The sequence below is a fragment of the Ambystoma mexicanum genome, chromosome 4p (assembly GCF_040938575.1).
Source record: "Ambystoma mexicanum isolate Mex_15411 chromosome 4p, UKY_AmexF1_1, whole genome shotgun sequence".
NCBI lineage: Eukaryota > Metazoa > Chordata > Amphibia > Caudata > Ambystomatidae > Ambystoma > Ambystoma mexicanum.
In genome coordinates this window covers 509075006-509093265 of record NC_090927.1, presented here as the reverse complement: position 1 = coordinate 509093265, position 18260 = coordinate 509075006, and the positions used below count along the sequence as shown (strand labels likewise).

The 18260-nt window shown below is 50.3% G+C and overlaps 1 protein-coding gene across 1 annotated transcript in view; it reads left to right on the top strand.

Moving 5' to 3' along the window:
• LOC138453320 (ribonuclease H1-like) overlaps window positions 1-18260 on the top strand; it is a 607996-nt gene that overhangs the window by 426449 nt on the left and 163287 nt on the right. The window contains exon 6 of the mRNA XM_069606028.1: window positions 16644-16698. Coding sequence (XP_069462129.1) covers window positions 16644-16698 — 55 coding nt within the window. The remainder of the gene's footprint in view (window positions 1-16643; window positions 16699-18260) is intronic.

Here is an 18260-nt window from a genome sequence, read left to right as displayed (position 1 = left end):
ATTCGCCATAAATTACCCAAAGTCCAACCTGGTGCCGTCGCAGGTGGCCCTGTTTCTGGGAGCGAAGTTCGATACAGTGAGGCGCCTGGTGGCACCGTCGGAAGAACGGACGAAGACCATTCTAGGCAAAGTGCAGCGCCTGCTAGCCACGGACGTGGCCAGAGTGAGGTCCATCAAGTCCCTCCTGGGGATGATGTCCTCTTGCATCTACCTGGTGCGCCTCTGCAGACTACGGATGCATCCTCTTCAAGAATTTCTCGACGCCCGTTGGATGCAGGCGACGGGCACCTTCGAAGACAGGGTCCCCGTCAACGAGGTGTTCCGGCGGGCGATTCAGTGGTGGGGTGTTGGAGCGCACCTCACGGCGGGCAAGGACTTACAGACGCCGGCGTACCAGGAGACGGTGACGACGGACGCCTCCCTGGAAGGTTGGAGCGCCCACACCGGAGATCTCCATGCGAGAGGCCTCTGGCTCCCGGAGGAGAGGCTCCTGCACATCAATGTCCTGGAACTCCGTGCCGTGTTCTGGGCTCTCAAATCGTTCCTCCCGTCGCTCAAGGGCAAGGTGGTGCGGATCTTCACGGACAACGCCACGACAATGTTTTACATACGGAAGCAGGGAGGCACCAGATCCCCAGCCCTATCCAAGGAGGCACAGGATCTGTGGCACTGGGCGGTCAACCAGGGGATGTTCCTGGTTCCCTTCCACCTGGCAGGAGAAAGAAACACCATCGCCGACTCGCTCAGCAGGGAGCTGCGCGCATGTCACGAGTGGGAACTGCGCCAGGATCAGGTGGATCAACTCTTCGGACGATGGGGCAAACCCCAAATCGACCTGTTCGCAACAGCAACGAACTCGAAGTGCAAGAGGTTCGCCAGCAGGTTTCCCCAGCCGAGAAGCATGGGCGATGCGTTCTCGTTCCCCTGGGACGGCCTATACCTGTATGCGTTCCCTCCGTTGCCGTTGCTGCTTCGACTCATCAACCAGCTCAAGAGGTCCCGGTGCAGGATGATCCTCGTTGCACCGGCGTGGCCGAGGCAGATCTGGTTCCCAGACCTTCTGGACTTGTCAACGTCCCCTCCCATCAAGCTGTCGGCGGATGCGGACCTTCTCTCCAGAGAAGGATGCGCCATCTTCTACCACGACCCGGACCACGACCCGGCGTCGCTGAACCTGCAGGCTTGGCTCCTGCAGCGGTAGAGTTTGGAGCCTATGATATACCAGCCGTTTGCAGAGAGGTTCTTGCAAAGGCCAGGGCGTCCTCGACTCTCAAATGCTACGGTCATAAGTGGAAGAGGTTCTCAATCTGGTGCCGAGCACAGAAGATCAACCCCCTACGGATTAAGGCCCCTCAAGTGCTGCCGAACCTGCTAATGCTGGCAAAGGCTGGGCTAGCCCATGCCTCCATTAAGATTCATCTGGCGGCGATCACCAGATATACCAGAACCACAGGACGGACGTCCCTGTGGTCCCATCGACTGGTAAAAGAGCTTATGAAAGGACTGTTCCGGTCGTTCCCGCCGGTGAAGGCCCCGGCGTGAGAACTTAACGTGGTGCTGACCAGGCTCATGGGGCCCCCATTCGAGCCGATGCACTCCGCACCGATGAAGTTTGTGTCGTGGAAGACTGCATTCCTGGTGGCCATTACCTCCGCATGACGAGTGGGAGAGATCCAGGCCCTGTCCTGCAAAGCACCGTACTTGACTTTCCATGCCTCGAGGGTGGTGCTTAGGACGCACCCCTCCTTTATGCCCAAGGTGCCGTCGGACTTCCATCTTAACGAGCCCTTGGTGTTGCCTGTTTTCTTCCCGTCTCCTTCGTCGCCGGCCGAGAGGACTTTGCACTCGCTGGATGTGGCTAGAGCGCTGAAGTTCTGCGTGGACCGCACGAAGAGTTTTCGGAGGACATCAAAGCTATTTGTGAACTTTGGACCTGTGACTCAAGGGAAGGCTCTCTCGAAGTCTTCTATTTCCAGATGGCTCTCCGGCTGCATCATGCACTGCCACCGGTTGGCTAACCGACCGCTGCCAGGCCGTCCGAGAGCCCATTCGACCAGAGCGATCGCTTCTACTACGGCGGTCTTATCTGGTGTGCCCCTGCTGGACATCTGCAGGGCTGCTACATGGAGGTCGACGCACCCCTTCACGAGATTCTACTGCGTCGATTGGGATTCCAGGGAGGAGTCCAGGGTCGGCCAAGCAGTACTGCGCAACCTGTTCGCTTAAGGTGAGCCTGGTGAGGAGGTAAGAGATGCTTAATGTTGAGTTTTTTGTATTGCTTAATGTTGAGCCTTTTGCCACCCCCCCCCCCTGTGGTTGTGCATGTGTGTACTGCTATTTATTCTTATATTCATGAGCATGTGAATCCATGCCAGACCCCATGCTGGAGAAGGAACAAGTTACTTACCTGTAACTGTTGTTCTCCAGCATGGGTCTGGCATGGATTCACATGCGAACCCTCCCGCCTACCCCTCTGCGGCTCTTCACTTGGTCATACTGCCACTTCACGTGCTACCAAATCTGAAGATGGCTGCCAGAGGCGGGGCTTAGGTAGAGGGCAGTCATTGGCTGTGGTCAGTATGACGCAGAGATCAGTGATTGGTTACTACTACGGAAGACAGATCAGAAACGAAACTGATACTGATTTTTCTTTACCGAGGATTCCCAGCCTGACGGGGAATACTCATGAGCATGTGAATCCATGCCAGACCCATGCTGGAGAACAAAAGTTACAGGTAAGTAACTTGTTCCTTACCCTTTTCTGGGGGACAGTAGTCGCCTCAGAAAATGGAGTCGAGGGAAGTCTCAAAGACAACCCTGTGCCACGGCACTGAAGGCGCTGTGACGCACACAAAGAAGGGGGCTAATGAAATGGTGTACTTGAGTCCACACTTACAAAAACAGATGACAACACATAGCAAAACACAGGTAAGAGTGGGGGAAAAGCTCACTCTTACCAAGTGGAAAAAAAATAAACTCCAGAAGTCCCGCTGGTGGACACACTAGGTGAGGGGAAATTAGCCATAAATGAGAATTCTCCCTAACAGCGTCCATGGGGGGCACGTTTACCAGGACGACTGGCTCATCCGGGCCAGCTCGCAAGAGTTAGCCATCATACACACAGATGACCGTCCAGCTGCTGGCGGATCTGGGATTCTCCATCAATTATCCAGCTTGACTCCATCGCATAACGTGCTGTTCAAAGGAGCCAGACTCAACATGGTCTCCTACCTAGTGTCGTCCTCAGAGGAGAGGGTAGCGGCCATTCAGCGGACAGTTCAACGCCTATTGTCAATGAAGACAGCCACGTGCAAACCATCAAGTCACTGCTCTGCATGATGTCATCTTGCATCTGCCTTATCCAGCACTGCAGGTTACGGATGCAACCTCTTCACGAGTTCCTGGACGCCTGCTGGATACAGCTGTCAGGAAGCTTCGCAGACAAGATCCTGCTTCACGAGAAGTTCCGTCGGGCGATAAGGTGGTTGGGCGTTTGCTCCAACATTGCCCGGGAACAGGGTTTCAGAAAACCGTTTTTCACTTACTGTATTTCTCCTCCAAACCAATCACTGCACTCTGGGTCATACTGCCCGCAGCCAATGACTGTCCTCTCCCTAAGCCACTCCCGTGGCAGCCATCTTCAGATTTTTACCGCACGTTGAAGTGTTGGGAGTCCTCTAGTTTTGCTCCAGTTTTGCTCCGTGAGCTATTTTGTGGTTTTTGTGCTTTTTCTACAGAAGTTGTTCTACTTTTGTCAAAGAGCCTGTGTGTGCGCTTCTCTATCTGCTGACAAAGGACAATCCGTTGTTTGAATTTCAACACCCAATCAAGGGCAAGGATCGTTGAATTTTCATTGTAGTTTCCAGAAGGCCTTCTGGCCTATTCTGCACCTCAAACCATGACAGAGTAGGAAGGACGTTTTTTCAAGTTCTGCACCAGATGAAGACTGCTGAAAGTGTGTGTCGAGGACAAACACCTTCAATGCCTCTACTGCCTTCCCCCGGATCACAAAGGAGATGGCAAGATCTGCATCGGCAACAGAACGATGAATGATAGCCACATCACCTGTTTACTTTGTCGAAGTGCCAAGGCCTCGACCCTGTGCCTCAAGCAGGGTCATGCTTCACCCAGAAACGGCTGGTGTGAAGAGCGGGCTTCTAAGTCCTTTGCAGGGTCCAAAAACAAGGCCAAGCACTCAGTCCGTTTCTGTCGGGGTTGCCGCGCAAGTGGGTCCCTCAATGGACGGGGCGCAATCAACATCCATCTGCCTCCATCACCAGCATTCGATCGAGCTCCTCTTAAAAGAGGAAGTCGTCCAACTCAGCTAGGCTGCGGGAGAAGCCAGAGAAGAAAAGACAGCCGACCTGCCTAAGAAGACCCAGGCAGCGCAGTAGAAATCGTTGTTGACGATCGAGATGGTAGCGGCAGCTCTCACGAAAGCCGAAGCTGACCACGTGAATGTAGCCCCTACTGCGCCTAGGGTGTCCCTGCCCCCGAGGTGGGACACTTCAACTGGGTCGATGGCGTAATCTGCTGCCTCACCCGAGAAGAGGATGCCATCGCTAAGCCTGGCTGAGACCCCTCAGGGTTCAAAAGAGTGGGTGGCAATGCAGTTGCACGCCAGCCAAGGCTGTACCCAAAGACATGGATGATTCGTCTTGGGACGATGAGGACCGGGAGTCCCTGCACATGGTCCACGAGGATGTGGAGGGCGACGGCGCAGGGCTTAGTGTGCACACCACATCTGATCAGCTGAGGGATGTATCCCTGGACATCCTTTCACCCCTACACACGCTGGTGTCTGAAATCCAGAAGATTTTACAGGCTCCAGATAAGCCTCTGGCTAAAAAGAGGAAGCGCCATCTGTCGCCCCTGCATCAACCTCCACCCCTGCATCAAACTCCACACCCGTGCCAGGTGCCCTACAACCCAATGGACACCGGGGACAGACACGGCCACGGGGGATGACATCATTACAGCGGTTGGATCGCCGTAACAGAGGGCGTCCCCACAGGTTGAGATGGGGGTAGTTTCATGCCATTGTCGCCAGAGCTTCTGCTGTGCTTTTCCAACTGACTGAAGAGATCAAGAAGGAGGGCTTCTTATACCAGAGTCGCGAGGCCAATAGGTAGACCATCATGGCAGCACCCCTCTTTAATGACGTGTGGGAGGAAGGCCTGTCCCTCCTGTAGAATCCTTGCCAGGGCAAAGCAGGCTAGTCTGGAGAAAAAGAACCAGGTGCCGGAGTCGGCACCCAAGTGCCTACTGTCACAACATCGCTGGACACGGTCTCGGCAGCTTCGAGGAAGAGGTCATCTAACCCCTCATCGTCCTTGGTTGCTCCGGACAGCGAGCAGAAGAAGTTGGACGCCACGGGGAGAAAGGTAATCTATTTTGCAGCGTCAACTATCAAGGCAGCCAACGCATTGGCTATCCTGGCCAGATATGTCGGGGAACTGTGATACAAGCTGGTCCTGTTTCTGGAGTAGCTACCCCACAAGCTGGTGCAGGCGATGGCACTCCTTGAGCAAGGTGAAGGTTGCTCTGACCATGCCATCACGGTGGTCCTGGACATCGCAGACACAGGTTTCCGGCAGATGGGAGGGTGGAGGGGGGGGGCAGGTGTCTGCTTCTGTCGTCTGAGGCCTCCAATTACCGCCAGGAGGTCCAGATGAGGGCACTGGACATGCCCTTTGGGGATAACCTCTTCATAAAGGCCATCGACAAGTCCTTGCAGGCCATCAAGACTGACATGGATATGGTCCCTGCCCTGGGTACACTCCAACAGCACCGCTCCTCCTTTCATGCCGACAGTGGAATGTTTTAGGAGAGATTCCCATTCATGTGTAATTTTCCCTCCAGTTGTGTACCCCCAACTTTTTGCTGATGTTTAACACCATAGTCTGACTTTACCAGAGGAGCCCAGCCTTCTGGTGCACTCCTGGGCTTTTCGCTCACTTCTTATGGGGAAACTGACATGCCCTTAAGACAGTCAGTACTGGGCAACTTTGTTTCCCTTAGTCCTTTCCAATGCTGCAACCTTTCTGCAACATTTAACAAGTGTACCTTACAGTACACTTGGATCTATTAGTCATTTCCAAAGGCCCTAGATACTCTTAAAGAATTTTTTAGAAGTGCAGATGTGCCTTGGACAGTGCTGGTGGCAGCTTATCATTTCGTATATTTTTAACCCTTTCCTGCCAGGTAAACCGTGATTACTGCGTTTGGGACGAATAGGTGGCCTGGCTCCAAAATGGCCATGCCACAAGGTTCTTTGTCCTGTCCTTAGGCCATCTAGCCCCTTCACCTTCCCCCAGGTCGAGCCGACCCGGGTCAGTCCTTATTTGGTCATAAGTTCTCCCATGAAACTCCAAGCTTTTACGGGCTTCTGCATGCCTTGTGTGTTAGGGAGAATTCTCATTCTATGGCTAATTTCCCTTACCTAGTGAATCCCTCAGCAGCTTTGCTGGATCTCTGGAGTTTTTTCTTTCCACTTGGTAAGAGTGTGAAATTTTCACCACTCTTACTTGTGTTTTGCTATGTGTCTTTTACCTGTTTTTAAGTTTGTGAGCTCTGAAGTACACCACTTCAGTAGCCCCCTCTGTGTGTCACACAGCACCTTCAGTGCAGTGACACAGGGTTGTCGTTCAGACTGCCCACCGACTCCATTTCTGAGGGGACTACTGTCCCCCAGAAAAGGGTAAAGTTACCATTAACTTTACTTAGTCAAATGTAACCACAGATCCAGTACACACCATCATACATGGAGTGGTGGAAGGGTTAACTCTTAACTCTTTGTATCTGTACCGCCTACAGCATTGTTTCGCTGTTTTAACATTTAGACATGGCTGGTGGCAGTGGTATCTACCCTAAATTTCTACCGCGGTTATCTTCTATAACCGTGGTAATATTGTAGGTTATTGTGTTAGCTTCAAACTTAAACCTGCTTGACCAAATACTTTCATTTGGCTCCGGTGCGGTTTATTCGCCATTTCTCTGTTAAAATCCTTCTTGTGTTTTACTTTGCACGGCAAACTAGGTTTGCCTTTTTTGTTCAAGGTCTTTTGGTGGGCTTCTACCTAGAAGCCCTCCTCAAGGAGCCTGGGTGTCTAGGTGGGCTGAATGTGAGGGAGGGGTGTAGTCATCCCCTGCACAGGGTATCCTAGGAAACCCAAGTCGCACTTTGTCATGATTTGCCATGGTGGTTGTCCAGGCTGGACAAACCCCCCCTGCTGGGTGATTGGCAGCCAAGCTGTGTGAATGGGGGTTTTTCGCATAAAAGGCAGGTCACTTGGGCTGGAAGTCAGTGTCGCAACTGGAACTACAAGAAACCGACGAGAAGTGGAGAAGAGGTTGACTGCTGCAACTACCCCATACCAGTGAAGCCCTGCTGCAGTCCTGATTTATCTACCCTTCAACGACTAAGAGGAGATCCAGTCCGAAGTCTTCTTCCCTTGAGCCTGGTGGGGATAACCAGCTCCTTCAGCCAGAGGTCGGCTTTGTGGTCGAAATCGCTGCACACTGCTGTAGTGGTCCGGATAGCCACCTGAAGACCCTCTCCTGTTTTTAAGGAGCGCACCTTTTATTCATTGTCGCTGCTGCCGACCTCATCCCTGTGTGGTGCGGACACCCTCATCGTCCTTCGTGCTGAAGCTGCAGGAAGCGTGGGTCTGCGGGAAACCAACAGGAACAACTGCCTTGGCACCAGATTCTTCTTTGAGAAAGGTACTGTCCTGTTTGAGGAATTTTAAGTGAAATCCCTATTTCTCTACTTTAAGGCTTATCCTTACTTTTCCCTCCTTATAACTTTTGCTTCCGAACATTGACAATATCAAAGTACTCTTGCAACATTGAATCTTGAACTGTCCGACTGTGATCCTCGACAACAGGCACCATGTGTCATTTGACTTTGGCTCCGGCCCTTTGACTCTTGAATTCCCGTCTGTGTTCTCTTCGATTCTGTCTGCCTAACTAACATATTGCCTGTGATTTTTGCCCCCAACTCTCTCTGGGTATCTCGGGTGCTAAGTGTGTTTTTGCCCCGGTAGCATTTCTTGCCGCGGATACGCGTTTATTTAGTAGACCGAACTGTCAAAAAGTGATCGCAATTGTATTCACGGTAACCTGTTCAGTTTCATAACACCAGTCCATTCAAACACAGGGTACTTTCCTTGAGTAATACTGTACAAAGTGAATTGGTTAGTTGTAGTATATTTTGCGTGTGGTTTTTGATTAATAGAAGTGTCGTGTTGATAACAAATGGTTTAAAAATAAATTTACTTATATTTTTTTTCCTGAAACCTTGAGTCAGTGTTTGCTTGAGTCACAGTAATTGTGGTGCCTTTTTGTAATCACTGCTACTGCTCAGAGATGAATCTGGCTGCTCCGCTACTGCTACCACTTTAACATAGTAGTACAGGCTTGTACCAAAGGTAAAACTTGTATTGCCACCTGTAGTCTTAATTGTGTAGTGGTCCCTAAGGGCACTGCACTGTATTCTGCCTAACAGCAAGGTACAACGGCTGTTGACCATGGAAGTTGCCAGGGTGAGGTCCATCAAGTCCCTGCTCGGCATGATGTCATCATGCATCTACCTCGTGCGGCTGTGCAGGTTGCAGATGCGGCCACTGCAGGAGTTCCTCGACGCTCGTTTGATACAAGTGGTGGGAAGCTTTGAAAACAAGATCGCCCTCAACAAGATTTTCCGTCAAGCGATCCGGTGGTGGGGCACCCGCACGCATCTCGCGGCAGGCATGGACTTCCAGACCCCAGTGCATCAGGAAACGGTGACGGACGCCTCCCTGGAGTGATGGGGCGCGCACACCGGAGATCTCCACGCAAGAGGCCTTTGGCTCCCGGAGGAGAGGTTGCCGCACTTCAACGTCCTGGAGCTCCGGCATGGGGCCGGGGCCTCTGGTCCTTCCTCCCATCCCTCAAGCGCAAGGTGGTACGGGGCTTCACCGACACCACCACGATGTTCTACATCCGGAAGCAGGGGGCACCAGACCCCCAGCTCTCTCCAAGGAAGCGCAGGATCTGTGGCACTGGGCCGTCGCCCAAGGGATGTTCCTGGTACTTTCACCTGGCAGGAGTAAAGAACACTGTTGCCGACTCACTCAGCAGGGAGCTGCACTCTTGCCACGAGTGGGAGCTTGGACAAGATCAAGTAGATCTCCTATCCCGACGATGGGGCAATCCCCAGATCGATCTGTTCGCAACGGCGACGAACACCAAGTGCCGGAGGTTCACCAGCAGGTTTCCCCAGCCTGGGAACTTGTGGGATGCATGCTCCTTCCCCTGGGACAGCCTGTTCTTTATGCGTTCCCACCGTTGCTGGTGCTTCTGCGACTCCTCAGTCAACTCAGACGGTCCCCGGTGCAGGATGATCCTTGTCTCACTGGCGTGGCCGAGACAGATCTGGTTCCCGGACCTTCTGGACATGTCAGCGTCCCCTCCAGTCAAGCTGCCGACAGATGCAGATCTTCTCGCCAGGGAAGGGGGCGTGATCCTGCATCATGACCCAGGATTGCTGAACCTGCAGGCCTGGCTCCTGCAGCACTAGAGTTCGGGGGCAACGATATCACGGCGGACTGCAAGGAGGTACTTGCCAAGGCTAGGACTTCCTCGACTCTTAAGTGCAATGGACATAAATGGAAGAGATTCTCTGTCTGGTGCCGTGCACATAAGATCAACCCTCTGCGGATTACGCCCCCTCAAGTGCTGCCGTACTTGCTGTCGCTGGCCAAGGTGGGACTGGCACATGCCTCCATCAAAATTCATCTGGCGGCTATCTCCCGATACACCAGAACTCGGGCGGTCGTCTCTGTGGTCTCACCGCCTGGTGAAGGAGTTCATGAAAGGACTGTTCTGCTCGTTCCCGCCGGTGAAGGCTCCGGCCCCGGCGAGGGAGTTCAATGTTGTGCTGACCAGGCTCATGGGCCTGCCATTCGAGCCTTCGCATTCGGTGCCGCTGAAATTCCTACTGTGGAAGACTGCATGTCTTGTGCTCATCACCTGCGCACGACAAGTGGGAGAGATCCAGGTAAGCCTCTGTACCCGACATTCCACGAGACGAGGGTAGTGCTGAGGATGTACCTCTCCTTCATGCCCAAGGTGCTGTCGGACTTCCATCTCAACAAGCCCTTGGTGTTGCCAGTTTTTCTTTCCGTTGCCAGCTGAGAGGACTTTGCTCTCGCTGGATGTGGCTAGAATGCTGAAGTTCTACGTGGACTGCACCAAGAGTTTTTGGAAGACATCACAGCTATTTGTGAACTTTGGCCTTGTGAACCAAGGGAAGGCCCTCTCCAAGGCTTCCATTTCCAGATGGCTCTCCGGCTGTATCACGCACTGTCACCAGTTGGCAAACCGACCGTTGCCCGGCCGTCCGAGCCCATTCGACCAGAGCGATCGCTGCTACTACGGCGTTCCTGTCCAGTAGCCTATCTTTCCAAGATCTTCAACCACTCAAATCAATTATTCAATACTTGAGAAGGAACTATTGGCAATAAAACTATCATTTGAGGAATGGAGACATCAACTTCTAGGATCCCAACACCCTATTGAAGTTCGAACTGACCACCAAAACCTGAAGGTTCTTCAATACGCACAGACCACCAATAGTCATTGGGCCCATTGTTTATCCCCTTATAGGATCTGCTTCACGTTACTTCTTGGACGGCAGAATCTCTGAGCTGATGCTTTGTCCCGCAAGGATCAACCCTCAGCTAGATTTCACACTGATCTTTCCCAGAGCCATTTTCATTCACGTGATTACTGACTTTCTTCAAAGGATCAAACAAACGGCTTTAGATCACCCGGACCATTGCCAGGAGCTGTGTCTGACTCATAAACTCACTAAGAGTCAAGGGTCCTACTTTCATGAGTCAAGAGTATTAATACCCTCGGAAAACTCGAGGGAGGTGCTTCATATGTGCCACGACTCTTGTGCTGCAGGACATTGTGGTATTACCAACACTTTGGATCTCATACAGAGCCATTTTTGGTGGCCATCTTTACCTTCTGACATCCAAGATTATGTATCGTCTTGTACGGTTTGTCTACAATCCCAAGATTTCTCGCCATTTTCTGCTTGGTCTACCTAAACGCATGCCTGTTCCCACCAAACCTTGGCAGGTGTTTTCTACTGATTTCATTGTGTATCTTCCCCATTCGGACCGGCACACAACCATAATGGTCACCATTGAACTATTTCACCAAAAAGGGTAATTTCTCTTCCCTACCTGGTGCCCGCCAGCTTCAGATGTCCAGAATTTTTATTTCGGATATCTTGTCTCGTCAGGGTTTGCTGGACACCATTGTATCTGACAGAGGTCCTCAATATACATCCAATTTCTGGCAGAAACTGTGCTATTCACATTCAACAGGCTCTAAGCTCGGGATTTCACCAACAGACTAACGGCCAAATGTAACGTTTGAACCAGACATTGGAGGGGTATTTACGATGTTTTGTCACTGTGGCTCAAGATGATTGGGTGGAATTGTTACATCTTGCAGAGTTTGCCTACAACAATGCCACAGACTCTGCCTTGCACTACAGCCCGTTCTACTGTTCGGATGGATTCCATCCTTCTTTTCTTCCTACAGTGGTTCCTTCATCAACTCTATTTCCTGGAGTAGACGCCCTTGTAGCAGATATCCATAAGGGGCAAAGGGTGGACCGTTGGGCATTGCCGGACACTCAGGAGCTAGTTAAATGCTATGCTGACCGTAAGCGCAGGCCCGCACCAGTTCTTGCTGTAGGGGACTGTTTGGTTGTCCTCCAAGTACTTACCTCGCCACCTAGTTCATTCCAAGTTATCTCCTCTAAGTTTTTTTGGTCCCTTTTGTATTCTCCAATTGGTTGGTGAAGTGGCTGTGCTTTTTCAGCTACCTTTGTTCTGGCCCCGGATTTATCATGTTTTCCATTTGTCCCAGATTTAGGTGGATGTTACAGATCGATTTTTGACCAGTACCTCGCCTCACCCTCCTACTGTATGTACACCCTCTGGCACTGAATTTGAGGTGTCTGGTATATGCGATTCACGTTATTTCAGAGGCAGATTGCAGTTTATGGTTGATTGGAAAGGTTATTCTCCAGCTGACCGTTCCTGGGAACCTGCAGCCGGGGTTCATGCACCTCGTTTTATCAGTCGACTCTGCTTCACCCAGGTAATCCCGGTTGTCTGCCTCTGAGAGGGGGGCATACTGTCACATCTCACTACATTCGCTGGTCATGGTGGCGCCATGGTAGTCTTCAGTATGCTGGTGCCCTTATTTATCGTTATTGTGGTTCATTCACTCATTCCAAGATTGAGGCTGTGGAGTGCCGGGCTGGGTTTGCTAGGATTCCTGTTCCAGCATACGGTGTTGCTCCGCCTCCCTAACAGTCTGTTTATAAATAACTGAAGCAGAATGTCCAGTGCATTGCTACTGTTTACAGACGCTCCTCCGTCTTTTCCTTCCGCGGTCACGTCCGCCTCCAAATCTCACATTATCCTTTCTTCCGCCACAGCCCGCAGTCTCCAGTCTCCACTCGTGTTATTCCTTGATCCTTTTCACGGGGAATTGAGAATCAAGTCCTATCCTAGGAAAGGGCACGCCCCTCTTCGGAAATGTCAGAACACTCTGACAAGATTCTAACGGTCTGCCAATAACAGACCAAGCTATCCGTTCCTTCAGAGGAACCAGTCCAATATACAAGCTGTTCTTCTGTTGCTCTTAGAACACTAAAGTTCCCATTTCAGAGAAACGTAAGTCAGTCGAAATAGAAGAGGTCCAGAGTCCGCTTCCGAAGGTCCAGGATCCGGTGTTGTCGGCTCTCCCAAATCCAGTACAGGGTTTCCCGCCCCAGAGGGTTTTCCTGGGGCTTTTGTCTCACTCAGTTTCCTGTTTCAGTCAGGAGGAGAGCGGTAAGGTTCACAGGGGGGTTTTCCTGACATCCAGGGATTGCCTACTTTTCAGGTTAGTGGTTGTTCTGCATAACTTTGTGCATAGTTGTGATTGAACCGGCCAGGACGTCAGGCCCCCACCCATGCACCCCGGTGGCAGTCCGGCTGATGGGTTTCGTTAGCTAGTGGGAAAAGATCTCCACTGACAGTTGGGTGCTGGAGGTTCTCGCCCATGGACATACCCTAGAGTTTCAGCAAAAGTGTGCGCAAATCCCTCCGGTGACCAGTCAGGAGCAGCACATCCCTCTGCTCCTACAGGAGGTACGGCCATGCTACGAAACGGGACGATGGAGTTAGTTCCGAGATGACTCTGGGGCTCTAGAGTATACTCCAGATACTTATTAGTCAAAAAGAAGACCAGGGGCTGGAGGCCCATCCTAGACCTGCAGCTGCTCAACAAGTACCTAAAGTCCCAAATATTCAGAATGGTCGCGTTGCAGCATGTGCTTGGCCAACTGGAGGAAGGAGACTTCTTGACGTCAATACTTCCACATTGAAAATTCCTAAGGAAGGCACTACCAGTTCAGTGCCCTCCCTTTTGGCCTAAAGTCGGCTCCCAGGGTGTTCACAAAGTGCCTGGCACCAGTGGCGGCCCATCTATGTCTGTGACCATCGTAGAACGCTCTGTTCCTAGGAGCCAGACTCAACAGTCTCCTGCCTAGTGTCGCCCTCTGAGGAGAGGATAGTGGCCGTGCTGGGCAAGGTACAGCTGTCACTGAAGACCACCATAGTGCGGACCATCAAGTCTCTGCTCAGCATGAGGTCGTTGTGCATCTACCTTATCAGACTATGCAGGTTGCTGATGTGGCCTCTTCAGGAGTTCCTGGATACAAATGTCCAGAAGCTTCGCGGACAAGATCCCGCTCAACGAGTTCCATCGGGCAGTGAGGTGGTGGGGCATACACTCCAACATCGCCCATGGCACAGGGATTTAAACCCACCCCATACCAGGAGATGATTATCACCATGGATGCTTCCCTGGAGGGCTGGGGAGCCCACACTGGACGTCTGCAAACCCGAGGCATTTGGCTGCTGGAGGAGAAGGATCTCCACATCAATATCTTGGAGATGCGTGCAGTGTTCTGGGCCCTCAAGTAATTCCTTCCGTTGCTGAAAAGCAAGGTGCTGAGGATCTTAACAGACAACACCACCATGATGTTCTACATCAGGAAGCAGAGGGACACCCATTCTCCAGCGTTCTCCAAAGAGGCGTGGAACTTGTGGCACTGGGCCATCGGACAGGGCGGGAGTCAAGAACACCATTGCAGACTCACTCAGAAGGGAGTTGTGCTCCTCCCACAAAACTTCGGCAGAACCAGGTGGACTACATTTTTTAATCAAGTGGGGAAGGCCCCAGATCGATCTGTTTGCGACGGTGGCGAAATCCAAATGCAAGAAATTTGCTAGCAGCTTTTACCAGCCGAGGATCATGGAGGGGGGGGATGCATTCTCCTTTCCGTGGGATGGCTTGTTTCTGTACGCTTTCCCCCATTGCCTCTCCTGAGGCATCAGTCAACTGAAACAGTGCCAATGCAGGATGATACTCTTTGCCCCAGCGAGGCTGAGGCACATTTGGTGCCCGGACCTTCACAGCCTGTCGGCGTCCCCTCCGGTAAAGCTGCCAGTGGTCGTGGATCTGCTCACCAATGGTGAAATCCTGCATCACGAGCCAGGATCGCTGAATCTGAGGGCTTGGCTCATGCAGCCCTAGAGTTTGAAGGATACGAGTTGCCAGTGGACTGCAGGGAGGTCCTTGCCAAGCCCAGAACATAGTTGACTCTTGAGTGCTACGGTCACAAGTGGAAGCGTTTTGGTACGTGGTACCAGTCGCAGAACTTCACCCCTCTGAGGGTCACAGCCACGCAGATTCTTGCATACCTGCTATCCTTAGTCAAAGCGGACTGACGCATGCCTCTATCAAAGTACATGTGGCGTCGATCTCCTGCTACACCAGGTCTCCACGAAGATCTTCACTTTGGTCTCACCGACTCGCCAAGGAGTTCCTCAAAGGACTATTTCGATCTTTCCCGCCGGTGAAGTCTCCTGCCAGGACGTGGGACCTCAAGGTGGTGCTGAAGAGGCTCATGGGAGTTGGGGGGGGCAGGGCCCTTCGAGCCTATGCATCGAGCACCTCTCGTGGAAAACTGCGTTCCTTGTGGCCATCAGCTCTGCCACGAGAGTGGATGAGATCTAGGCCCTATCGTGCAAACAGCCATATCTGACGTGTTAGAAGTCGAGGGTGATGCTGTGGATTCGCCCCCTTTCATGCTGAAGGTTCCGTCTGAATTCCACCTCAACGAGCCTTTGGTGTTCACTGTGTTTTCCCGAAGCCTTAGTCGCCGGCTGAGAGGGCCTTGCACTTGCTGGATGTTACTTGTGCCCTAAAGTTCTACGTGACACTCAAGTAGTTTTCGGAAGATTTCTCACCTGTTTGTAAACTTTGGTCTTGTGAAACATGGGAAGGCCTTGCCTAAGGCTTCCATCTCAAGGTGGCTCTACGCTGCATCACACAGTATCACAGTTTGGTGAACCGACCGATGCCTGGCCGTTTGAAGGCCCCACTCCACCAGAGCGATCGCTGGAACGATGGCGTTCCTGTATCGTGTTGACACGGATTCCTGGGAGGAGTCCAGAGTAGGCCAAGTAGTGCTACACAACTTGTTCGCTTGAGGTGAGCCTGTTCAGAGTTGATTGCTTCTGTTGAGCCTGGCCACCTCCTGTGGTTGTGTAATGTTGTACTGCTGTGTACTCGTTATTCATGAGCATGTGAATCCATACCAGATCCCATGCTGGAGAAGGAAAAAGTTACTTGCCTGTAACTATGCTTCTCCAGCATGGGCCTGTCATGGATTTGCATGCGAAACCTCCCTCTGACCCCTCTGCCGCTCTTCCTAGTCATACTGCCACTTTACGTGCTTACCAAATCTGAAGATGGCTGCAATAGGAGGGGCTTGGGGAGAGAACGGTCATTGGCTGGGGGCAGTTTGACCCAGAGGACAGTGATTGGTTTAGAGGAGAAATACAATTTGTAAGTGAAAGTGAAACTGTTTATTCTTTTTTTAGAGGATTCCCGGGCTGACGACTGGGAATATTCATGAGCATGTGAATCCATGCCAGACCCATGCTGGAGAACAATGGTTACAGGTAAGTAACTTGTTCCTTCTCTAATGACTACCTGTAGGTGCTATGTAAAAAAGCAGTCTATGCTGCTAAATAGTGGATTACACTGAGATAGTTTTGATCCATAAACTGCTGTTTTCTACACTGTCCATGGGAGGTACCATCTCTGCAAGTTCTGTTATGGACCATTCAGTCTGTAAATGTGACGGCCTCACTAAACTGTCTCCAAGCTAGCAACACTGGTGGAGAGCCAACCAAGGATCATCTGTATACTTGTTCATATTTGGTAGAAGTTAGAGCTTTTACAAATACTGCTTCTTTGTCACATTTGAAGGCTGACTCTTAACGCTGCAGTATGGAGCGTTCTCGGTCCACAGCATTCTCACATAGTAACTCTGCAAGTTATACAATACTTTACAGAATGTGCAAATGCCATTTTGTCCTTGGCGAATTGTGGTTTCCCAGGAGTTCACCCTTTATTTGCCAATAGTGAGGCTTGTTGAATATGATGTATAACTATAATTCAGTATGACTGATTCTAAAATAGGACATTTCTGTTTTTAACCCTTCCGAAAGGAATGTAGCTGAGCGACTTCCAGGAAGGCAAACAAACCAAAGAGCGGAAATTCAGGCAAGTATTTATTTCAGATTGTGTGATTTTGCAGTTTGATGTTCTGAAATGGTTTAACTCTTACTTAATGCAAGAACTTGAATATTTGAGCTTTTAGACAATAATTTGCTATGTAGCTTTTTAAAAATGTGTATGGGTTTACAAAAGAGAACCTTTCATGTTCTGAAAGAGAAAAAAGGATAATGGAAATATAAATACTTGCAATTTGAACAGTACATACAGATTATTAGCATATAGCGTAAATAAATACAAACTTTTGCTTTTTTTTAAAATAAAAATCATTGTCTCAGTTGCCAAAGCCAAACCAACTCTAGGGGTTTTCCTTTTGTTTCTGTATCGGTTCTTTCCAAGGGATTCCAATTTTTGTTTATTTGTTCTTTTCCTCTTCGGTTTGGCTTGAATTTTGACATAATCCAGAAATTAAGCTTATTCCGCCATCGTAGAGTCCTTTTCTGTTTCTCTGTTAGCTGCTTGTTTTTCCAATTTAGTCAGCATTGTTTGTAGAAATATACCTAGTGCTCTCGTGGTTTTCTGGTTTGAATTGTCATACAGGGTTTCCCACCACAAGTCAGAATCTAGCCCACATGTCGGAGTTGGTACTGGATGCAAAATTAGGTCTCTTGCTGATCTTAGCTCAGGACAGAACATTGCTAGATGTTGTAAAGATTCTTCTTCCTGCTCACAGAGCCGGCACCTGTTAGATACTGTGCCATATTTTTTTCAGATTTATTTTTGTTCTTAAAATATTCAATCTGAATCGTAAGATTAGATCTTGGTGAGTAGGCTTCGCACTCTTTTTCAGATGGCCTGGTAAAACATTTGGTGCAGAGCTGAGACTTTTAGAGAGGGTGTGAAATTTAGAGATGGCACGGGCACTTTCCGTTTTTGGCCCAATCGGCGCACAATAGTGCAGTCTTCACTCTCTTGGGATTGTTGCATAGTGTCTTCTGATATATGCAAATTCTGTAGTAGCTCCCTTCATTTTTTTCCAACTGGTCAGAGGCCAGAATGGGTCTTTTTCGTTTTCTTCCTTTAAGATTTCATATTGTGGTGGGCAGTCTTTAATTAATGTCTTTCTGAATGATAACAGAGCTTTCCATATGACTGAGGCCTGCATGGAATAAAGACCCAATTCATTGGAACACATTGTGGTAACCTCAGTAGTTTAATCCAGAATCTGGCTTCAACCTTTTCCCAGCTTTCTGACGATATTCTAAGAGCGGTGTCTCCAGCGTAAGCTATTGATGGAATTACCTTTGCATTGTAGAAATCTACTGTTGGTTGGATCGAGAACTTGCCAAATCTTCGTTTCAGGATGAGTGCTTGTGCCATTAATTGACTCATTTTGAGTTGTAAGTGTTCTGTCCACGGTTGGTAATTCCAATCGGCGCATATTATAGCTCCCAAGTATTTTGTACTTGAGGTTATCGGAATCGGTTTATTGCTGACGCACCATATGAAAGACTTTTTCTCTCTTGCTCTCGATGTTTTGATTATTAAGATTTCTGATTTGTCCGGATTTATTTCTTGTTTATCCAAAATGATCAAATCATCTGCATACA